Source organism: Oryctolagus cuniculus, chromosome 11 (genome assembly GCF_051225735.1).
Source record: "Oryctolagus cuniculus isolate XC-2025 breed Fujian yellow rabbit chromosome 11, ASM5122573v1, whole genome shotgun sequence".
NCBI lineage: Eukaryota > Metazoa > Chordata > Mammalia > Lagomorpha > Leporidae > Oryctolagus > Oryctolagus cuniculus.
This window is the reverse complement of record NC_142877.1, coordinates 117,643,175-117,662,227: the sequence shown is the minus strand read 5'-3', so window position 1 is coordinate 117,662,227 and position 19,053 is coordinate 117,643,175. Positions and strand designations below refer to the sequence as shown.

The 19,053-nt window shown below is 61.7% G+C and overlaps 2 protein-coding genes across 2 annotated transcripts in view; one reads left to right on the top strand and one right to left on the bottom strand.

The window, feature by feature from the left end:
- Positions 1-2,232: 2,232 nt before the first annotated feature.
- Positions 2,233-10,495, top strand: POLR3H (RNA polymerase III subunit H). The gene is made up of 7 exons (XM_008275167.5): positions 2,233-2,367; positions 2,606-2,736; positions 3,360-3,456; positions 7,435-7,521; positions 7,972-8,035; positions 9,568-9,769; positions 10,249-10,495. Exons 2-7 carry the CDS (start codon positions 2,626-2,628, stop codon positions 10,300-10,302), a joined length of 615 nt encoding a protein of 204 aa, XP_008273389.2. The 5' UTR covers positions 2,233-2,367; positions 2,606-2,625; the 3' UTR covers positions 10,303-10,495.
- Positions 10,496-10,809: 314 nt separating this feature from the next.
- Positions 10,810-19,053, bottom strand: part of ACO2 (aconitase 2) — a 41,550-nt gene continuing 33,306 nt past the window's right edge. The window contains exons 8-18 of the mRNA XM_002721389.6: positions 18,619-18,710; positions 17,144-17,249; positions 16,219-16,376; positions 15,962-16,035; positions 15,442-15,553; positions 13,850-13,972; positions 13,521-13,676; positions 12,816-13,007; positions 11,885-12,017; positions 11,426-11,547; positions 10,810-11,253 (exon numbers count right to left, since the gene is read on the bottom strand). Of these exons, the coding sequence (XP_002721435.4) occupies positions 11,119-11,253; positions 11,426-11,547; positions 11,885-12,017; positions 12,816-13,007; positions 13,521-13,676; positions 13,850-13,972; positions 15,442-15,553; positions 15,962-16,035; positions 16,219-16,376; positions 17,144-17,249; positions 18,619-18,710 (1,403 nt within the window). The 3' untranslated portion in view covers positions 10,810-11,118. The remainder of the gene's footprint in view (positions 11,254-11,425; positions 11,548-11,884; positions 12,018-12,815; positions 13,008-13,520; positions 13,677-13,849; positions 13,973-15,441; positions 15,554-15,961; positions 16,036-16,218; positions 16,377-17,143; positions 17,250-18,618; positions 18,711-19,053) is intronic.

Sequence of the window (19,053 nt, the reverse complement as noted above, 5' to 3'; positions counted from 1 at the left end):
GCGGGTGCACGGCCCAAGCACTTGGGCCATCCTCCACTGCCCTTCCGGGCCACAGCTGAGAGCTGGACTGGAAGAGGAGCAACCAGATGGAACCGGCGCCCCAACCAGGACTAGAATCCAGAGTACTGGCGCTGCAGGTGAATTAGCCTAGTGAGCCACGGCGCCGGCCCCGGCTGCTCCACTTCTGATCCAGCTCTCTGCTGTGGCCTGGGAAAGCAGTAGAAGATGGCTCAAGTCCTTGGGCCCTTGCACCCACATGGGAAGACCTGGGGGAAGCTCCTGGCTTCTGGCTTCAGATTGGCGCAGCTCCGGCCATAGTGGCCATCTAGGGAGTGAATCAGTGGACAGAAGACTTATTTCCCTCTCTCCCTCTGCCTCTATATCTCTGTAGCTCTAACTTTCAAATAAATAAATAAATAGATGTTTTAAAAAATAAATAAAGTAGCAGACAGACCTGAAGATACAGCCAGTCACACTGAGAGTTCTCTGTGCTGTGAAACCAGCAAATCAAAGCACCAAGCACTTCCAAGTGTCTCTGTCACCTGCTCCAAGGAGCTTTTGAAGTTCAGAAATTGCTGACTTACAGAGAGAGGGAGAGAGATATCTCCCACCTGCTGGTCCACTCCCCAAATGGCCACAATGTTTGGGGCAGGGCCAGACCACATCCAGGAACCTGGAGCTCCATCCAGGTCTCCCACGTGGATGCAGGGGCTCACGCACCTGGACCATCCTCCACTGCTTTCCCAGGTGCATTAGCAGGGAGCTGGATCGGAAGTGAAGCAGCAGGGACTCAAACCAGCACTCACATGGGATGCCGGCATGGCAGGTGGTGTCTTAACCCATTGCACCCCAAATGCCAGCCCCTCAAATTGTAACTTTGATGGCGTAGTGCGTAAAGCCGCCATCTGTGATGCTGGTATCTCATATGGGTGCTGGTTTGGGTCCTGGCTGCTTCCCCACTGATCCAGCTCTCTACTATGGCCTGGGAAAAGCAGCAGCAGGTGGTACAAGTGCTTGGGCCCCTGCACCCATGTGGGAGACCCCGAAGAAGCTCCTGGCTCCTAGCCTTGGCCTGGCCCAGTGCTGGCTGTTGAGGCCATCTGAGGGAGTGAACCAGTGGATGGGAGACCTCTGCCTCTCCCTCTTTCTCTGTAATTCTCACTTTCAAATAAAAAAAACAAAATGAAAATCCAGTTATTCCCATATCCACCAATTTTATATTATTTTTATTTTTTGACAGGCAGAGTTAGCGAGAGAGAGAGACAGAGAGAAAGGTCTTCTTTTTTTCTGTTGGTTCACCCCCCAGATGGCCGCCATGGCCGGTGCTGTGCAGATCCTAAGCCAGGAGCCAGGTGCTTCCTCCTGGTATCCCACACGGGTGCAGGGCCCAAGCACCTGGGCCATCCTCCACTGCCTTCCCGGGCCACAGCAGAGAGCTGGCCTGGAAGAGGAGCAACCAGGCCTAGAACCCGGTACCCACATGGGATGCGGGCGCCGCAGGCGGAGGATTAACCAAGTGAGCCATGGCGCCGGCGCTTCCACCAACTCTTAGAGGCAGCACGGGTATAAGCTTAGAGGGGCTCATCTCTGGCACGTGGCAGCCGGTGGCCCTGGACAGCTTGCTGAGTTCTCTTAGCCCGCGTTAGTGTCCTGTCAGAGGGACAGGACAGGATCCTGGGGGGAACAGAACGGGCAAAGCTGGAGAGAGGTGCCAGGGCCAGATCGCACAGAGCCCAGTGAGCCGCCAGGAAGGAAGGTTTTGGACTTTATTCTCAGTTCAGCGGGAAGCTACAGAGGAGTGTGTGTGTGTGTGTGTGTGTGTGTGCGCGCGCGTGTGTATACTATATATATATGCACTGTTATATATTCTATATACATACACTATATAGAGACTATATATATAGTCCCAATTGATTATCACTTCAAATTGAGATGTAATCTGCCTACAATGAAATGCACGGAGTCTGATGAGAGCTGTCAGCTCTACGAAGAGCTAAAAGGGGGTCGAGAATATTTCCATCACCCAGGAAGGGTCCCTCCGTTCTACTTCCCTGTCAGGGCTCCCCGACTCCGGGCGGAAGGTCGGAAGCATTGCCGACTTGCGTTTTGCAAGGATCGTTCCGGATGCGGGGACCCGCAAGCAAGAGATGCCCCAGCCCGGGAGAGCGGCAGGGGGTTGCCTAGCAACGAGAGGCGCCGCCGGGTCTTCCCGGGGAGGCCCCGCCCCTCCCCGTGCGGCAGCCTGTAGAGAGCCCCGCCCCGCGTCTGGGGGCGGACAGAAGCTTCTTATTGGTCGGCTCTCCGGAAGCGACGGGATTCGGAATCTCGCGCACGGTGGTTAACTCCCGCAGCTGCGTGCCGTGCGCGGTGCGAGGCGGCGGCGCGTGGTGCGGGCGCGGGGCGGAGGGGCTCTCGTGCCGTGCGCTCCAGCGAGGGCGCTGCCCGCCGGGCCTCTGTTTCCCGTCGCTTCCGCAGCCGAGCATGGCCCTCGCCGGGCGCCGCAGACGCTACCGCGCAGCCCCGCTGTTGGCCTGAGGGGGGCCGGTCGGGCACGGGGCTCCCAGGACCCCAGGCCCCGGTGCGTGACCGCCCGTCCCTCTCGCAGAGCCGCCAGCGCAGGCCGGGATGTTCGTCCTGGTGGAGATGGTGGACACCGTGCGGATCCCCCCCTGGCAGTTTGAGAGGAAGCTCAACGACTCCATCGCCGAGGAGCTGAACAAGAAGCTGGCCAACAAGGTGCGGGGCGGAGCGTGCCTCACGGGGGCTGGCGGGGAGCGGGGGAGAGGCCGAGGACGGGCCTGAGAAGGGGGCTCGTGCCTGGGGCGTGCGCGCTCGCACAGCGCGGGTCCCTTCGTCTGCGGCGAGTTGCCGGCCCGCCGCAGGTGCGCCGCCGCTGGGGCGCGGACCAGCCGTCTGACGCGGGATGCAGGTGGCCCCGGCTTAGCGCGCGCCCGTCACGGCTCTGTTCCCTCTCTACCTCTGCCTGCCTGCTCCATGCCTGTCTGTTGATGGAGTGGATGAGTGGCGGAGCGGTGTCCCGACCAGCAGGCGGAGCGGGGGTCCCTTCGTTGGGCGTGACGAGTTGGGGTGCACGCTGCCAGGGACTGGTGCTCGCGAACCTGTGGCACGAGGGAGCCGCGTCCGCAGCGAGGGGGTCAGGCAGCTGTGGTGGGAGCCGGCGGCCAGGCTGAGCCCTGCTGGCCGGGAGGCGCTGACCAGAGGGTTTGTGGGTGGGAGAGAGGTGTGCAGGGCCCCGGCCCGGTGGGCGGAGCCGGGCGCCTGTCCTGGAGGCGCTGCGGCTTGGATGGGCGGGGGCGGGAGGTGGCGGCAGCCCGCGGTCACCGTGTGTCGCGGCGCAGGTGGTGTACAACGTGGGACTCTGCATCTGCCTCTTCGACATCACCAAGCTGGAGGACGCCTACGTGTTTCCAGGCGACGGCGCGTCGCACACCAAAGGTAGGCGTCTTCTCGGGGCTGGGGCTCCTGGCAGAGATGGCCGGGGTCCTGTCCCACCTGGGGACCCTGGAAGTGGGCAGCCCCCTCCCCCTCGGCCTGAGCGTCTGCCGGGGCGGGGGTGGATCGGCGACTCTCAAGGCCTCTCTGGGTCCGAGGCTGTGGTCCATGGCTGTGCCCCTCCTCCCGCCCACTGCCAAGCCCTGTCTGCCTGGTGCTCTGGCCACTCACTGCCCTGGGAGAGGGCAGGCCAGGAGCGTGGGGACGCCGGAGTGGCCCTCGCGGTTAGAAGAGAGAGGCAGGCCGGCGCCGCGGCTCACTAGGCTAATCCTCCGCCTAGCGGCGCCGGCACACCGGGTTCTAGTCCCGGTCGGGGCGCCGGATTCTGTCCCGGTTGCCCCTCTTCCAGGCCAGCCCTCTGCTGTGGCCAGGGAGTGCAGTGGAGGATGGCCCAGGTGCTTGGGCCCTGCACCCCATGGGAGACCAGGAAAAGTACCTGGCTCCTGGCTCCTGCCATCGGATCAGCGCGGTGCGCCGGCCGCAGCGCGCTGGCCGCGGCGGCCATTGGAGGGTGAACCAACGGCAAAGGAAGACCTTTCTCTCTGTCTCTCTCTCTCACTGTCCACTCTGCCTGTCAAAAAAAAAAAAAAAAAAAGAAGAGAGAGGCAGAGGGAACGGAAGAGCAGGCCGGGGGGGACCTCAGGGGCACAGGACGCAAAGCTTAGCACTGACCTTGCGAGCTTTGGTGCGCGCCCAGCGCAGGGGTGTCTGCATTCCGGCACGTGCCGGGAGGCTGCCAGGCGTCTGTCCCGGCATCCCGAGAGCTCACTGGTCCACACGGTGTTGCCGTGCGGTGCAGAGAGCACAACAGGCTGTCTGTATGAGTAGAAAAATCAGACCGTGGCATGGAAGCCGTCTTGAGGGCCCCTGGCCACAGAGGAGGCCACCAGGCCAAGCCTGGTGTGCACTGGACGGGGCCTGGCTGTCCAGGAGACAGGTGGTCACAGGCACGAGGGCCTCGAGGAGAAGTGAGGTCGCAGGGATCTCTGCTCGCTTGATTTCTGACACCTGGTGTAGGGTTTGCACCGCTGTTTTGACTTATGTGTGTATTTATTTATTTTGAAAAGCCGAGTTAAAGAGGGAGAGACAGAGCTTGTTCATTTGCTGGTTCTCTCCCTAAATGGCCACAACAGCTGGGACTGGGCCAGGAGCTTGGAGCTTCATCCAGGCCTCCCACATGGTGCAGGGGCCCAGGCACTTCATCCGGGAGCTGAATAGGAAGTGGAGCAGCCGGGACTCGAACTGGTGCCCACCTAGGTTGCAGACAGCTGCTTCATCCACGACACTACAACATCGGCCCCTCCCACTTCTATTTTTTATGTATTTTTATTTCATTTCTTTGAAAGGCAGAGTTAGATCTTTCATCCACTGATTCACTCCCCAGATGGCCACAACAGCAGGGGGCAGGCCAGCCGGAAGCCAGGAGCTTCATCCGGGTCTCCCACATGGCTGGGAGGGCACACTTTGAGCCATCTCCTGCTGCTTTTCCCAGGCCATTAGCTGGGAGCTGGATTGGAAGTGGAGCAGTGGGACTATGAACCGGTGCCCGTGAGGGGTGCTGGCACTGCAGCCTACGCCACGGCGCCGGCCCCTCCCCTTTATTTTTCAGTTGAGGTAGCGTTCATGTGAGGTAGGGCGCGCCTTCGCGAGCTCACGGGCTGGTGGGTTGGCACAGTAGATGCTGTCGCCACCCTCCAGTCCCAGGGTGCTGGCCTCACCCCAGGAAGAAGCCACCTTCCCACTCGCAGGCCGTCCTGTCGCCCTTCCCAGCCCCGGAGACACCAGTCTGCTTGTTTCTGCGGCTTTGTCGATTCTGAACATTTCAATCGGTAGATTCCTTATTTTTTTAAATTTTTTTTTAAATTTTTTTGACAGAGTGGACAGTGAGAGAGAGACAGAGAGAAAGGTCTTCCTTTGCCGTTGGTTCACCCTCCAATGGCCGCCGCGGCTGGCGCACTGCACTGATCCGATGGCAGAAACCAGGTACTTCTCCTGGTCTCCCATGGGGTGCAGGGCCCAAGCACCTGGGCCATCCTCCACTGCACTCCCGGGCCACAGCAGAGAGCTGGCCTGGAAGAGGGGCAACCGGGACAGAATCCGGCGCCCCGACCGTGACTAGAACCCGGTGTGCTGGCGCCGCAAGGCGGAGGATTAGCCTGTTGAGCCGCGGTGCCCGCCTATTTTTTAATTTTTAAAAAAGATTTATTTATTTGAAAGGCAGAGTTTCCCAGGAAGAGAAAGGGAGAGACAGATCTCCATCCTCTGTTTCACTCCCCAAATGGCCTCAACGGCTGGAGCTGGGCTGATCCGAAGCCAGGAGCTTCTTCTAGGTCTCCACATGGGTGCAGGGACCCAAGCACTTGGGCCATCCTCCACTGCCTTTGCAAGTGCGTTGGCAGAGAGCTGGTGGGAAGTGGAGCAGCTGGGACAGGAACCAGCACCCGTGTGGGATGCCGGCGCTGCAGGCGGCAGCTTTACCTGGTCCGCCACAGCCCTGGCCCTCGCAGGCTCTGCCACGAGCCCTCCTGTGTCTGGCTTCCTCCACTTCAGAGTCCTCAAGGCTCGTCTGTGTGGTAGCGCGTCGGGGTGCCCGTCCTCGGAGGTGTACGCCACGGCTGTCTATGCATCCCCCTGCTGATGGGCGTGCGGGCTGCCCGCACTTGGCTTTCACAGACCAGAGCTCCCTGTGCTGTCCCCACCCAGGCCTTGCACGACCTGCCAGGGGCTCTGTGAGGGTGGATTAGCCCGAGCTGCATGCGAGGTCTCGGGACGGGTGGCAGTGGCGGGGTGGGGAGTGCCTGTGTCCGTGCTGGCTCTGACGTTGGTCTCTTCACGCCCCACTGCCTGCTGGGCCCTGGGGAAGCAGCATGGAGGGCCCTGTGCCCTGTGAGGGGGTGCTGGTGGGCTGGGCGGCTGCTGGAAGTGTGTGTGCGACTGGAATCTCCCAGGGGACCGGCGCGGTGACGCAGCGGTTTAGCCACTGCCTGTGACTCTGGCATCCCAGATCTGGAGCACTGCCTCAGGTCCTGGCTGCTCTGCTCTGATCCCGCTCCCTGCCCACTCACCTGGGAGACCTGGATTGAGTTGCGGGTTCCTGGCTTTGGCCTGGCCCAGCTCTGGCTGTTGTAGGCATTTGGGGAGTGAACCTGCAAGTAGAAGACCTATGTTTGTCGCTCTGCCTTTCAAAAAAAGTCAAAAACAGAAAAACAACCTGGTGCCCCCACCCCGCCCCCCGGCAGAACAGCTGTGTGACTTAGCGGGCCTCTTCTCCCGACGTGGAAACATCTGGCCCAGAGGCATGACGAGAGTAGTGGGCAGGTGGCAGGCAGCGCCTCCCTGCTCTCGGGGTTAGTGTGGGCACACCCTCTGGGCAGGATGTGTGAGCGTCGAGTGACACCCAGGCTGCTGCGGGGCCGGGCTCAGAGGCTGTGATGTGGGCCCAGCTGCCTGGCATTTTCCCGGGGTCGGGTGAGGGGGGCCCTACCCCGGGCGGTCTGAGGACCCAGAGCCACTTTTGCTCCCTTCCCCCATTCCAGACATCTTCAGCATCCGTTCCGGGTCAGGGTTCTGCCCGGGGCGGCCTTCCAAAGCCGCAGGGGACAAGGACTTGCTTCCAAACCTGGTCCCTTTGCCAGTTGCTTCTGCCTTTTTTAGACTAAACGGGGGCCTGGGGGAAGGTGGCAGTTGACCTTGAGGCCATCCCCCACTCAAGAGAGACTTAGCGCATTTGGGAGCAGCCCGCTGTTGTGCCTTCTGGGAACCCAGCTGTGACTTGGCAGGGGCGGGGTGGGGGTCTTCTGGCTCAGCCGTCACGTCTGGGCTCACAGGGACTTGGGTGGGCAGGCCCCTGGAGCAGCACGGCGAGGGGTTGGTGGCGAGGGTGGACACGCTGTCCCCGACGGCGTGCTGCTTTGCTTGCAGTGCATTTTCGCTATGTGGTCTTCCATCCCTTCCTGGACGAGATTCTGATCGGGACGATCAAAGGCTGCAGCCCGGAGGGAGTGCACGGTAAGGCAGGCCTGACCCCTTGGGCACGGCAGTGAGGGGGCCTGTGCTGTCCGCAGGGTCGCGGAGGGCTCAGATGGCAAGGTCGGCCTTCCCCGGTTCTCACGGACTGGACGAGGACCTCGGCTGTGAGGCTCTGCTGGAGGCTGTGACTCGGGACCTCGGGGTGGAGGTGCCGGGGGGTCCTTGTGCCCGCTGGTCCTGCTGTGTGCAGTGTCCCTCAGGTTTCAGTGTCTGGATGCTTGGGGCTTTGTCCTGGGCTGCTTAGGGGCGTGATGTGCGCAGAGGCGTGGGCTCCGTGGTGGGGAGGGACCGGACCTCCATGGTCCCACCATGGTCCCACCAAGGGCCGCACTGGGTAAGGGGCTCACTTGCCTGTTGCTGTCCACACCCCTCATTGTTGGGCTGTTGACATGAGCCTCTGTCCCACGCTGTCACCTTCGTTTCTTCCAGTCTCTCTCGGCTTCTTCGATGACATTCTCATCCCCCCAGAGTCACTGCAGCAGCCAGCCAAATTGTATCCTCCCACGGTTAAGGGGTCATGGGGAGCTCAGGCCCCTCCAGTGGAAGGGGTGGCCCCCCTGGCCTTCACTGGGGTCTGGAAGCGAGCCGCTGCCTCCTGTTCCTGCACTGACCAGCGCCGTGTGTGTGGTTGCCAGCTGCACACCGGCTGGCCTGGGGGCGCCCTTACTTCCTGTCCACTGCCCCCAGAGGCTGGCCCCGGCTGCCCACCGCCGCCTTTCTGACGGGTGCGGCCTTGCCTGTCGCTCCCCCTCTTCGTGGAGGAATGACACAGGACCCTGCACTGTTCTTCTGTCTGCTCGGCCCTTCCCGGGTTTGCTGCTGGTTCTTCCCGGGTTGGCTACCGTCCCTTCCACCTCCGTGGAAGGGCGGTTCCCCCTGCCACTTTCCTGACTTCCACGGGGGAGTGGCACACCGCCAGCCGGCTCTCTTGGGGGCTGCACAGATGTTCCCTTTAGATGTTCCTGGTGCATGTTGTCTCTCCTCCTTTATAGTCCTCTTCCACCAATCCCAACTCGGCTGCCCACACGCCGAGTACGCTGCTCTCCTCCAATCAGGAGCAGGTTCTGCTGTTTATTGGTTGAACTGGAGGCAGCTGTGTAGAAGCTGTTTCTCCCTTCTCAGCGCCATATTGTGGGAGAGCAGATGCATAGAATAAGTCTTAATTCCAGTAACTTAGTCTAGTCCGAGTTGCTCCCAGTTGCTCCCCACACTTGCCTGCCTGGGTTGTCCCCCTCCCAGCCCTCACCTGCTGCGCCGGTACTTCTGTTTCTGTGGGACCCCACCAGGCAGAACCCCACCCTGCCACAACTGCACCCACCTGGCCTGGCTCTGCACTGGCAGAGGCAGAGCCAGCAGCGGGACTGCCACTAGAGGGCAGCAGTGTCCCTCAGCCTGGCCTCTGCCCAGGGCCCCAGGGAGGGCTGCATGGATGGCAGGCTCTGCTTGGGCCTGTGCAGGGCGGGGACAGGGTCTGCCTGTGACTGCTGCCAGACTGGGGCCCTCGGGTGGGCGACCGCATCTCACCTACCATGTCCTCCTGACAAGGCAAGGTTTTAGTTGCAGAAAGAGGGAGAGACACCTTCCATGTGCTGGGTCACTCCCCAAATGACTGCAGTGGCCGGGGCTGGGCCAGACACGTCAGGGAGCTGAATAGTGGAGCAGCCGGGACGCAAACTGGCGTGCTGGCATCACTAGCAGCGGCCTGACTGCCACACCACACGGTCAGCCCCGGGTAAATCCGTGCGCTCTGCCTGCCAGACTGTCAGGAGGCCTGGGTGAAAAGGGGTGGAGGCACCGCAGGCAGCAAGAAGCGTGGTCACCCCCACCTCCGAAGTGGGGTTTGTGCTGTGACCCCCTCCTCCTGCTGGCCCCAAGCCCCCCATCCAGGGCCCTGGCACCCCAGAGCTCCGGCTTCTCACGCCGGGGGCCGGGACCTGCTTTCCTGACTTCCTGTAGAGGGGTCTCCACCCCCATGCTCCAGGCGCCCCACATGGCCTGGTTGTTGCCTTGACCTCTGGCCTCCAGTGATGAAGCCGAGCAGGTGTGGGTGTGGGAGTACGAGACAGAGGAAGGAGCACACGACCTGTACATGGACACTGGCGAGGAGATCCGCTTCCGGGTGGTGGATGAGAGCTTTGTGGACACGTCTCCCACGGGGCCCAGCTCGGCCGAGGCCACCTCTTCCAGCGAGGAGCTGCCCAAGAAGGAGGCTCCGTACACACTGGTGGTGAGGGGCACTGCTGGGGGTGGGGGCACCAGGGGTTCCCCCCAGAACCCCTGTGGCAGGTCAGCATCTCGGCCTCTTGTGGGGTCTTGGCGGCCACCTGTCCCTGGGGAGCCTTTTTCTGCAGGTGGCACTGTGGGTGACGAAGCTACTGCAGCTGTTGGGGGGTGGGGGTGGGAGTGACCCCTCCCTGCCAGAGGGGCAGCACACAGTGGGTGAAGGCTTGGGAGGGATCGAAGCCCTTAGCTGAAGGAATTCCAGGCGAGAGTGGTCACCCGGCCTTCCCGGCAGGCCTAGGTGTGAGGGCTGCCTGAGCCCACTGAGGCCTTGGGAGGATGGGGCAGGAGGGGCTGAGTGCGTGCCGGTCAGGACAGCGGCAGGGCTCTCCCCAGGCCCTGGGTGTTGTGTGGCCCCTGCAGCTGCACCTCTTGGCTGGGGTGGTCGAGCCCTGAATGAGACGTGTCTGTTCTCTCCCCGGGCAGGGGTCCATCAGTGAGCCGGGCCTGGGCCTCCTCTCCTGGTGGACCAGCAATTAGCCCTGGGGCTCAGCAGCAGACCCCGCCTCTACTCGGACTGTGGTGCAGCCCACCGTTGGGGACGGAGTGCCCAGGAGACGCTGAAGAGAAGAGTGTTGCCTGGAGCCGGGGGTGGGGGCTCGGAGTGCCGCCGGCCTGTCCCCTCCTGGAGCTGCCCCACGGACTTCTCACTAATAAACAAGACCAGAGGTGACAGGGTCTGCAGTGACACGCAGAGCGGGCAGAACGGCTTCACCAGCTTCCTCCTGTCCCTCACGTCTGCCAGCACCGGACACTTGTGTCGCACTCAGCGTTACCCAGGTGTCAGTGCCGGGCCGCCACGTCTCCTGGGCGTGGGACCTGGGACAGGCTTGCTCACCAGGGGCTGCCCTGCAGGGAGGAGTGGGCTAGGGTGGGAGGGGACCTGGCCTGGGGTCAGCGGTGCCCGGGTCACTGACTTTGGCTGAAAGGACCTTCCCTAGTTGACAACAAATGGCACAGACACCAACCACTCACACACAGGACGAGTCGCTGAATTTGATTCTTATTTTCCTTGCAGGAACAAAAGTTCTCTCAAATTTTCAGCCATCAGGGATAGATCAGGCAGAGTAAAAACTTCTTTAGAAGGGAGTGTTGTCATCAAAAATAAATACAGTTGCAGGGGCCGCTCGAGATCTGAACCAGACCGGCGACGGGGGTGAGGGCTGAAGACCGTATGGAGCCCCTCAGCCGTGCGTCGCTCCGGGCTGAGGGGCAGGCAGGAAGCCATGGCCTGGATGGTCAGATCTGGTCGGTCAACGCGAGCACTGAGGCCCGCATGGTTAGGCGGGCGCGGCCTCACTGCTGCAGCTCCTTCATCCTGTTGAGCGCGCTGCCGGCGCGGAACCACTCGATCTGGGTCTCGTTGAAGGTGTGGTTCAGCAGGATGGTCTCCTGGGTCCCATTGGGGTGCTTGATGATGCACTTCAGGGGCTGCAAGAGGGGGCAGGTATGGGTGGGAAGTGGGGCACCGCGTGGGCAGGCGGGGTGGGAGGCCTAGCCGGAACCGGTGTGGGCAGGGGCAGGGTGCGGGAGGGGAAGCAAGACAGCCCCCCCCTCCTGGGAGCTCCCTGGGCTGTCAGCCCTCCTCCCTCCGCCCGCTGACCTTGCCGGGGGCAAAGTCCTTCAGGCCCTGGATGGTCAGCTTGTCCACAGGGTGGATCTTGTTGTAGTCGGCAGGGTCTGCGAAGGTGAGGGGCAGTAGGCCCTGCTTCTTCAGGTTGGTTTCTGGAAGGCAGAGGCACAGGTGGTCAGCGGAGGCCCCACTCTCCCCTGCCCAGGGGGCCTCGCCAGCCCCGGGGGCAGTGACTCCGGGCACAGGTCTGTTTGACCCCAGAGGCGGGTGTCCCTCCACTAGGGACACCTAAACAGGTAGGGGTGCTGCTGTGTTCACAAGAGAAGGTTCCTGGGTCTCAGCTGCTCAGTCTGTGAAGCAAGACCCGTGCTGGCAGGATGGGAGCTGTGGGCCCTGACTCGCTCAGCACAAACTGAGGGGCTGTGGCGGGCCCAGCCTGGCCCCTGGCAGGGTGAGTGACCTGGAGCCACCACGAGGGCACCCACTCACCGTGGATCCTGGCGAAGCTCTTGGTGATGATGGCCCGGCCCCCGAGGTGACGCGGCTCCAGCGCTGCGTGCTCCCGGCTCGAGCCCTCGCCGTAGTTCTCATCACCAATCACCACCCACCTGATGCCGTGTTTCTGTCAGATGAGCCAGGGAGAGCGCGTGAGGCAGAGGAAGGTGCCATCCCCACAGGCCTAGGCAGCCGGAGGTCTGTGGGCCAAGGGGCTGGAGGCCCCTCTCCATCTGCCTGGCTTCCGGAGGGCAGGTAAAGTTAGGTGTGAGTCAGGGCCCAGGGAGATGTGACCCACCCGTCAGTGGGCAGCGTGGAGGCAGTGTGGAGTGGAGGGCCACGGTGTGGGAGCGGAGCCCAGAGCAGCGGGCCGTGCTGCAGGCACTGCTGCCCTACACCGGGGCACTGCTCTCTGCCGAGCTGGGCTGCAGGCTCCCTTCCCAGGAGTACCCGCTCAGCCAGGCACCCCGACCCTGATGGCCATGACCTGGGCTTAGTCCCACTTCTGTTTCACACAGCAGAAAGAATTGGCCTCCAGCGCAGGCTGTGGCCCAGGGCAGCACCTCTGCTCCCCTGACCTTGCCCCCAGCTCACAGCCTGGCCACGTACCCACCCTCTTGCTCTTGGAGAGCCCCTGTGGCCTTCTGCCCCTGCCTCCCCAGTCAGCTCCTCTTCCTGTGTGCTGAGGTCTCAACCTCCTGAGGGGCCAGACGCCTCCTGCAGGCACTCCCCTCAGCAGCTCCCCGGGGCAGGGCCTCCCCAGGGTGTGCACCCGGCCCCACCCACCCGAGCCTCCTTCCTTCCCGGGGTCCAGCACTCCTGTCCCTTCCAGATGGCCACACCCTGGCTCGCCTGGCCTCCTGCCCAGCTTCTGCTCCCCACACAGCCCCCTGTGCCTGTGCTGTCCCTGCCATCTCTGACCCACCTTGTAGTAGCGGGCAGTGTCGGGGACGGGGCCAAACTCCTGGGTGACAGCATTGCGCACAGAGTTGGCCTTGCCGTTTTCAATGTTGATGGCGCCGATGAGCAGGTTGTTGGAGATGTTGTCCAGGTGCCCACGGAACTTGAGCCAGGGGCCGGCGGCCGAGATGTGATCAGTAGTACACTTTCCTTTGACCTTACATGGGCAAGCAGAGGGGACGGAGGTTAGGAGGTGGCTGAGTGGATGAAGGACGCCTCCCATAGGGAGGCAGGGGCCCAGGGCCTGGGTCGGGGGGCAGGGAGAAGCACGACAGGCTCGCGGCTGGTCGGCAGGCCTGGAACCCTCACCCACACCACGTGGCTCAGCCATGGCCATCACTCAGCCTGCCCCTCTGGCTGCTCGGTCTTGGGGACAAGCTGAACAGGGAAGCGGCTTGCTAACCCTTCAGGACCAGCCCCAGCTCACAGGTGCCCAGGCTGGACAGAGAAGTCTGGGAACCTGTCTGGTCACTGGCAGTCGCCGAGTGCCCACAGGAGACACACAGGTCAGGTGTGGGTATGAGGCCTGCTCAGCTCCCAGACAGGTTAGAGCCTGCCCGTAGCTTCCAGAGCTCCAGGGAGCCACTGTGCCGCATCCACACGCACTGGAGAGGCGGAGCCCAGGCGGCAGCTGGTCAGGTGTCCAGCTCCACCCAGCCAGTGTCCTGACCTTGATAAGGATCTGCAGGTCCTCCAGGTCTTGGCCGTCCCACTTGTCGAAAGGCTCCAGCAGCTGCAGGCGCTGGCTGGTGGGGCTCACGTCCACCCGCTGCCCGCTGCTGTCCTTGGGGGGATGCTGGTAGGTGTCCTGCCCGGGGTCAAATTCCTGTAGCAGGGGACAGGGATGTTGGTGCAGGCCCTCCGTGCCTGGCCTTGCCCTCCCAGGGAACGTAGCTGCTTTGTTCACATCAGTGCTGTCCCTGCCTACGTGGGGGGGCCGGCCTCAGCCACACAGTGAGTGGCCTGGGCTGGGGGGGGCCAGTGGCAGTGCCCGCTCACCGCACGGGGAAGCTCATCGGCATCCGGCGCCTCCAGCTTGAACTTCTTGCCGTCCTTGCCTGTCAGGAAATCGGTCTCTGGGTTGAACTTGAGGGTTCCCGCGATGGCCAGGGCTGTGACGATCTGAAATGGTGGTCAGCATCAAACACTGCTCCTGTCCCCTCCCAGCACAAGTCTAGCTCCTGGGCATGGAAGCCAGGAGACTTCTGTGGTCTTCCTAGAAGCCAGAGAGGCAGGAGTCCTCTGGGACCACAGGGCACGGGCCTGCAGAGCACCCGGGCGTCAGGCGGGCTGGCCCCCGTGGGGCCTGGCATGGGGGTGCTGCTGCTGCTAGCTCTGCACGGGGCGGGCCTTCGCTCACTCAGCAGTGTTCCTGGAGCTCTGAGGTGAAAGACTTAAGGGAGATGGCCACGGGGCCCCGATGGCAGGGGCACACAGCCCCCAGGGCCCAGGCCAATGACGTGAGGCTTCACTGTTTTTTTTTTGTTTTTTTTGTTTTGTTTTTTGACAGGCAGAGTGGACAGTGAGAGAGAGAGACAGAGAGAAAGGTCTTCCTTTGCCGTTGGTTCACCCTCCAATGGCCGCTGGCGCGCTGCGGCTGGCGCACCGCGCTGATCCGATGGCAGGAGCCAGGAGCCAGGTGCTTTTCCTGGTCTCCCATGGGGTGCAGGGCCCAAGGAGGCTTCACTGTTTTTAAAACACATCCTGGGGCTGGCGCTGTGGCACAGTGGGTTAAAGCTCTGGCCTGCAGGGCTGGCATCCCATATGGGTGCCGGGTCAAGTCCTGGCTTCTGATCCAGCTCCCTGCTAAAGTCCTGGGAAGCAGAAGACAGCCCGAGTCCTTGGGCCCCTGCACCTGTGTGGGAGGATGGAAGAAGCTTCTGGCTCCTGGCTTTGGATCAGCTCAGCTCTGGCCTCTGCAGCCATTTGGGAAGGGAAGCAGCAGATGGAAGGCCTCTCTGTCTCTACCTCTCTCTCTAATTCTCTTTCAAACACATAAAACTTAAAAATGAAACAGTGACTGCTAAGGGTTATGTGAGTTTGAATATTAAAAAATCCTCCTGACCCCTTTACTGTTGGTATCAAAAAATAAGAAACTTAAACTCGTGAACATGCAGGGCAAGAGAGAATAACATCTAAGGACTCTGGCAGTGCAATGGGTGACCTCCAAGGTGGTTTGAGTGCAAATTGCTTAAAAACGAGTTTGTTCACGGGACCAGCAACCGGCTCCTGGGCGAGCAGCCCCAGCATCCTCAAATTCCTGCAACGCGCTCTTTAGGGCGGGGCCGCAAGGCCAGCGCACCTCCCACCTTGCATAATCCTCACAGGATCACAGGCTCAGAGAGGTCAGCAACTTGGCTGAGCTCACACAGCTGCTGAGACGGCAGGGCTGGGACCTGGCCCCGACGGGGAGATCCACTGGTACTGAACACACACCTGACCCCGGGCCACACAGCAGCAGCAGGCAGGAAGTGCAGGGGACATGATGTGGGAAGGCCCGTGGCTCTTGTCCCCACTGGAGCAACCCCCAGTCCTGAGACGCAGAAGCCACTTCCTCCCCTGGCCCCAGCTCGTGCAGGGCCGAGTCTCACCTCGGGGGACGTGACGAAGGCGTGGGTCTCGGGGTTGGCGTCATTGCGGCCCGTGAAGTTCCTGTTGTAGGATGTGACGATAGTGTTCTTCTCCCCCTTCTTGATGTCCTTCCTGCCGGGCCACAAGGACAAGGTTAGGGACACCTGGCCTTGTCACCTGGCCTCCGGGGGCCAGATGGGCCGGGCTCCTGCGGGGTTCTCATGCTGAGCTCAGGACAGAAGGGGGCGTGGAAAAGCCCCTGAACAGATCGCCAGATAGGAGGGGAGCTCGGGATCAATGCTTGCCCGAGCCCAGCAGCCAGGGCAGAGGCCTCCCCTCGGGTGGCTGCGTCCATGGGGGGAGACCTCGCTGGCTGTTTCCTGCCAGCAGGCTTCAGCCTGGCGTCTGCAGGCTCTGCCTCTGCTCCCAGCCACAGCCCCGTCTTGCCCGAGCCTCCTCTACCTCAGTAACCCCTCCCTCTGTTCCCGGGCTCCGAACACCAGTGCAGAGGGGCCGTCCTATCCGAGATGCACCTCTCACCTGTCCCACTGGCCAATGCAGGGGCCACAGGCGTTGGCCAGGACGATGCCACCCACATCCCTCAGGACCTGTGCCTGCGGGGGGAGAGGGAGGCCAGGACTGTCAGGGGAAGGCAAGTGCTGATGGGAAGGGGGGCTCAGCCACTCGTAAGACAGGGAGCTGTCCCGGAGCCCTGGGGCAGCCATGGCTGATCCCACCCTGCAGCCGTCACTCAGCCGGGGGCTGGGCGCCAGGGGCAGGGGCGCGTGAGCACTCACGTAGCCGTCCCGCTCGATGGTGGCGCGGATCTGCTCGGAGCCCGGCGTGATGGTGAACTGGGACTTGCACTTGAGCCCATGGGCAAGGGCCTGCTTGGCCACAGCCGCTGAGCGCCCCATGTCTTCATAGCTTGAATTGGTGCAGCTGCCGATGAGACCTGGCGCGTTACGGGTGTGAGGTTAGGGGTCAGCAGGGGACAGTGACCAGAGGTCTTCCCCTGACCTCAGACTACCCAGACCTGCTCCAAAAGCATTCGCCGACGGGGCTGGGCCAGAGACTGTTGTTAGAAGCCACTCAAGTAGCCAACAACAAAGCAAGGCCATCTGTGACCAGTCATGGGAGAGAAGCTGCTGTAGCCACTGCGACCTGAACACAGGTCACAGTGCGAATGAAGCCCGTGTTCACAGCAGCGTCACGTGCACGTGCACCACACGCTGCTGCTAACGGTGATCACTGCTGGGGAGGCGCTGCGGCAGGTGACCAGTTCCCCTGTTTATGCTTCCTAGTATTTCCCGGAGCTTTATTATCGCTTTGTTATCGGAGCCTTTTTTCAGGGGCTGGCGCTGTGGCACAGTGGGTTAAGCTGCATCCCACATCAGAGCGCTGGCTCAAGTCTCAGCTACTGCACTTCTGATCCAGCTCCCTGCTGGTGTGCCTGGGAAAGCAGTGGAGGATGGCCTAAGTGCTCGGGGACCAGAATGGAGCTCCTGGCTCCTGGCTCCTGGCCTCAGGCTGGCCAACCCCGGCCACCGTGTGCATTTGGGGAGTGAGCCAGCAGATGCAAGTTCTGCCTCAACCTCTGCCTTTCAAATAGATTTTATGTGTAAAAAAAACAGTAATGTTTTAGGTAACAATAAATCTTATCTCAGAAAGCACACATGGTAAGCACAGGCGAATGGCCAGCTCTGGGGTCTGGGAGCTCACCCACGCGGATGTCCAGGGGCCACCCTTCCTTCTCTGCCACGGCACCCACTTCTGCCACAGGGTGAGCCAGGTCGGGGGTGAAGGGTCCATTGATGTGCGGCTTCAGCTGAAGAATCAAAGAACAGAGAGGAAGAGGAGGGAACTGGGTTAGAGCGTGGGCAGTCTCTGTTCACAGCCTTACCAGGACCCTACAGAGAGAGGCCAAGTCCTTGTTCTCAGGGCTCAGACCTCACTCCAGCCACCCCCCAGCAGGTGGCGCTGTGTGTGCACCAGCTCCTGAGACCCCTCCAACCCTCCCAGGCTGGGCTGATCTGTGCTCTCCAGAAGCTGAAGCTCAGAGGTGACGATCACCCAGTTAGGAGATGGCAGAGGCCAGGTCAGAGGTGACAGGTCACCCAGCTAGGAGATGGCAGAGGCCAGGTCAGAGGTGACGGTCACCCAGCTAGGAGATGGCAGAGGCAAGGGAGGGATCAAGGTCACCTGCTCCTAAGTCCTAAGTTGTTTTGGAATCTCACCTGAGGCCGGAGGCTTGCCTGTGACACTGCTGTGCAGGCCAGTCAGGTAACCAAGCTTTGGCTGCCTGCAGAAGGCCTTGCGGCCAATTAACTGATCACGCTATCGGTGAGTAAGCAGGCAGCCAGCTGTGTTGTTTTCTATACATGCTGTCAGAGTTCTCAGAACCTGTGCTTCTGGGAACTACTCGCTTCACAAATTATTTTTGTTTTCCTTTGCTGAAATAAACTACTGAATTTGACAGTACTCACTAATAGCGGTGGGCGCTGTGGCACAGCGGGGCAGGCTGCCACCTGGGGTGCCTGCACCCGTACTGCAGCACATGGTCTGAGTTCTGGCTAATGCACCTGGCAGGCCCACACCCATGTGGGAGCCCAGGTGGAGCTGCCGGCCCAGCCCTGGCCGTCGTGGGCCTCTGGGGAGGGAGCCAGGATGGAAGATCTCTGCCTCTCCTGCTCTCCTGCTTTATCTTTCAAATAAATCTTTTTGTGAAAAAATATTAACAAATCCAGATCACTGAGAAGTGCCTGGCAGAGCGCAGACGCTGGTTAGATGGCCCAGCTGCTAACTACCTGCATTAGCTCATTAAGCTCACAACGGCCTTAGGTTTTGCACGTGATAAAGTGAGGCCCACCAGGTGTGAGGCTGCACACTCTGTAACACAGCCCTCCCGGCCCTCTGCACGCTCTTTCTGGTCTGCAGGCCTCAGGACGGCAAGCCCTGCTTGAGTTCTGCCCTCTGAACTCTGATAATAAAGTGACAAACAACACGAACCCTCCAGGATGCAGTCTTGCCTGCGGCAGCTGAAGCAGGAGCAAGCTGACACCTATTTCTGCCTCCGCCCCCCGCCCACCTCCCCAGGCAGCAGTCCGCAGGTGCACTGGGCAACCAAGGGACCGTGAGCCCTGGGTCCCCAGTGCGGAGAAGGCAGCGTCCCCACCCTCAAGAAGTCCCTTCCGCACCTCACTGAGGTTAACTTCAATCAGTTGGTCGTAATGGCAGCCAGGGTCAGGTACGAGGTGGTCCTTGAACTCCTCAGCCAGACTGGCAATGTCTGAAACAGCAAGGGCGGGGGGCGGGCGCTGAAGAGGGCAGCCCGGAAGCCATCCTGAGATCCCACCCAGCCATCCGTCAGAGCCGGGCAGTGCTCAGCTGGTGCTGAGACCACCAAGGGGTAACGCCCAGCACACGCCCTGTCTCCCACAAGGGCTCAGGATGCGGTGACGGAGCTAAGCCCAAAGCTACAGTGACAGGACAGGCGCAGGAAGGTGGGGACGCAGGGTGAGGTGCATGGCGGGGAGGGCTTCCTGGAGTAGCACAGCCGTTTCCAGAAGGCACTCCTCACAGAGTGAGGGGCTTGCAGGCACGAGGCCATGTGCTCGGGGCTCTCCCACGAC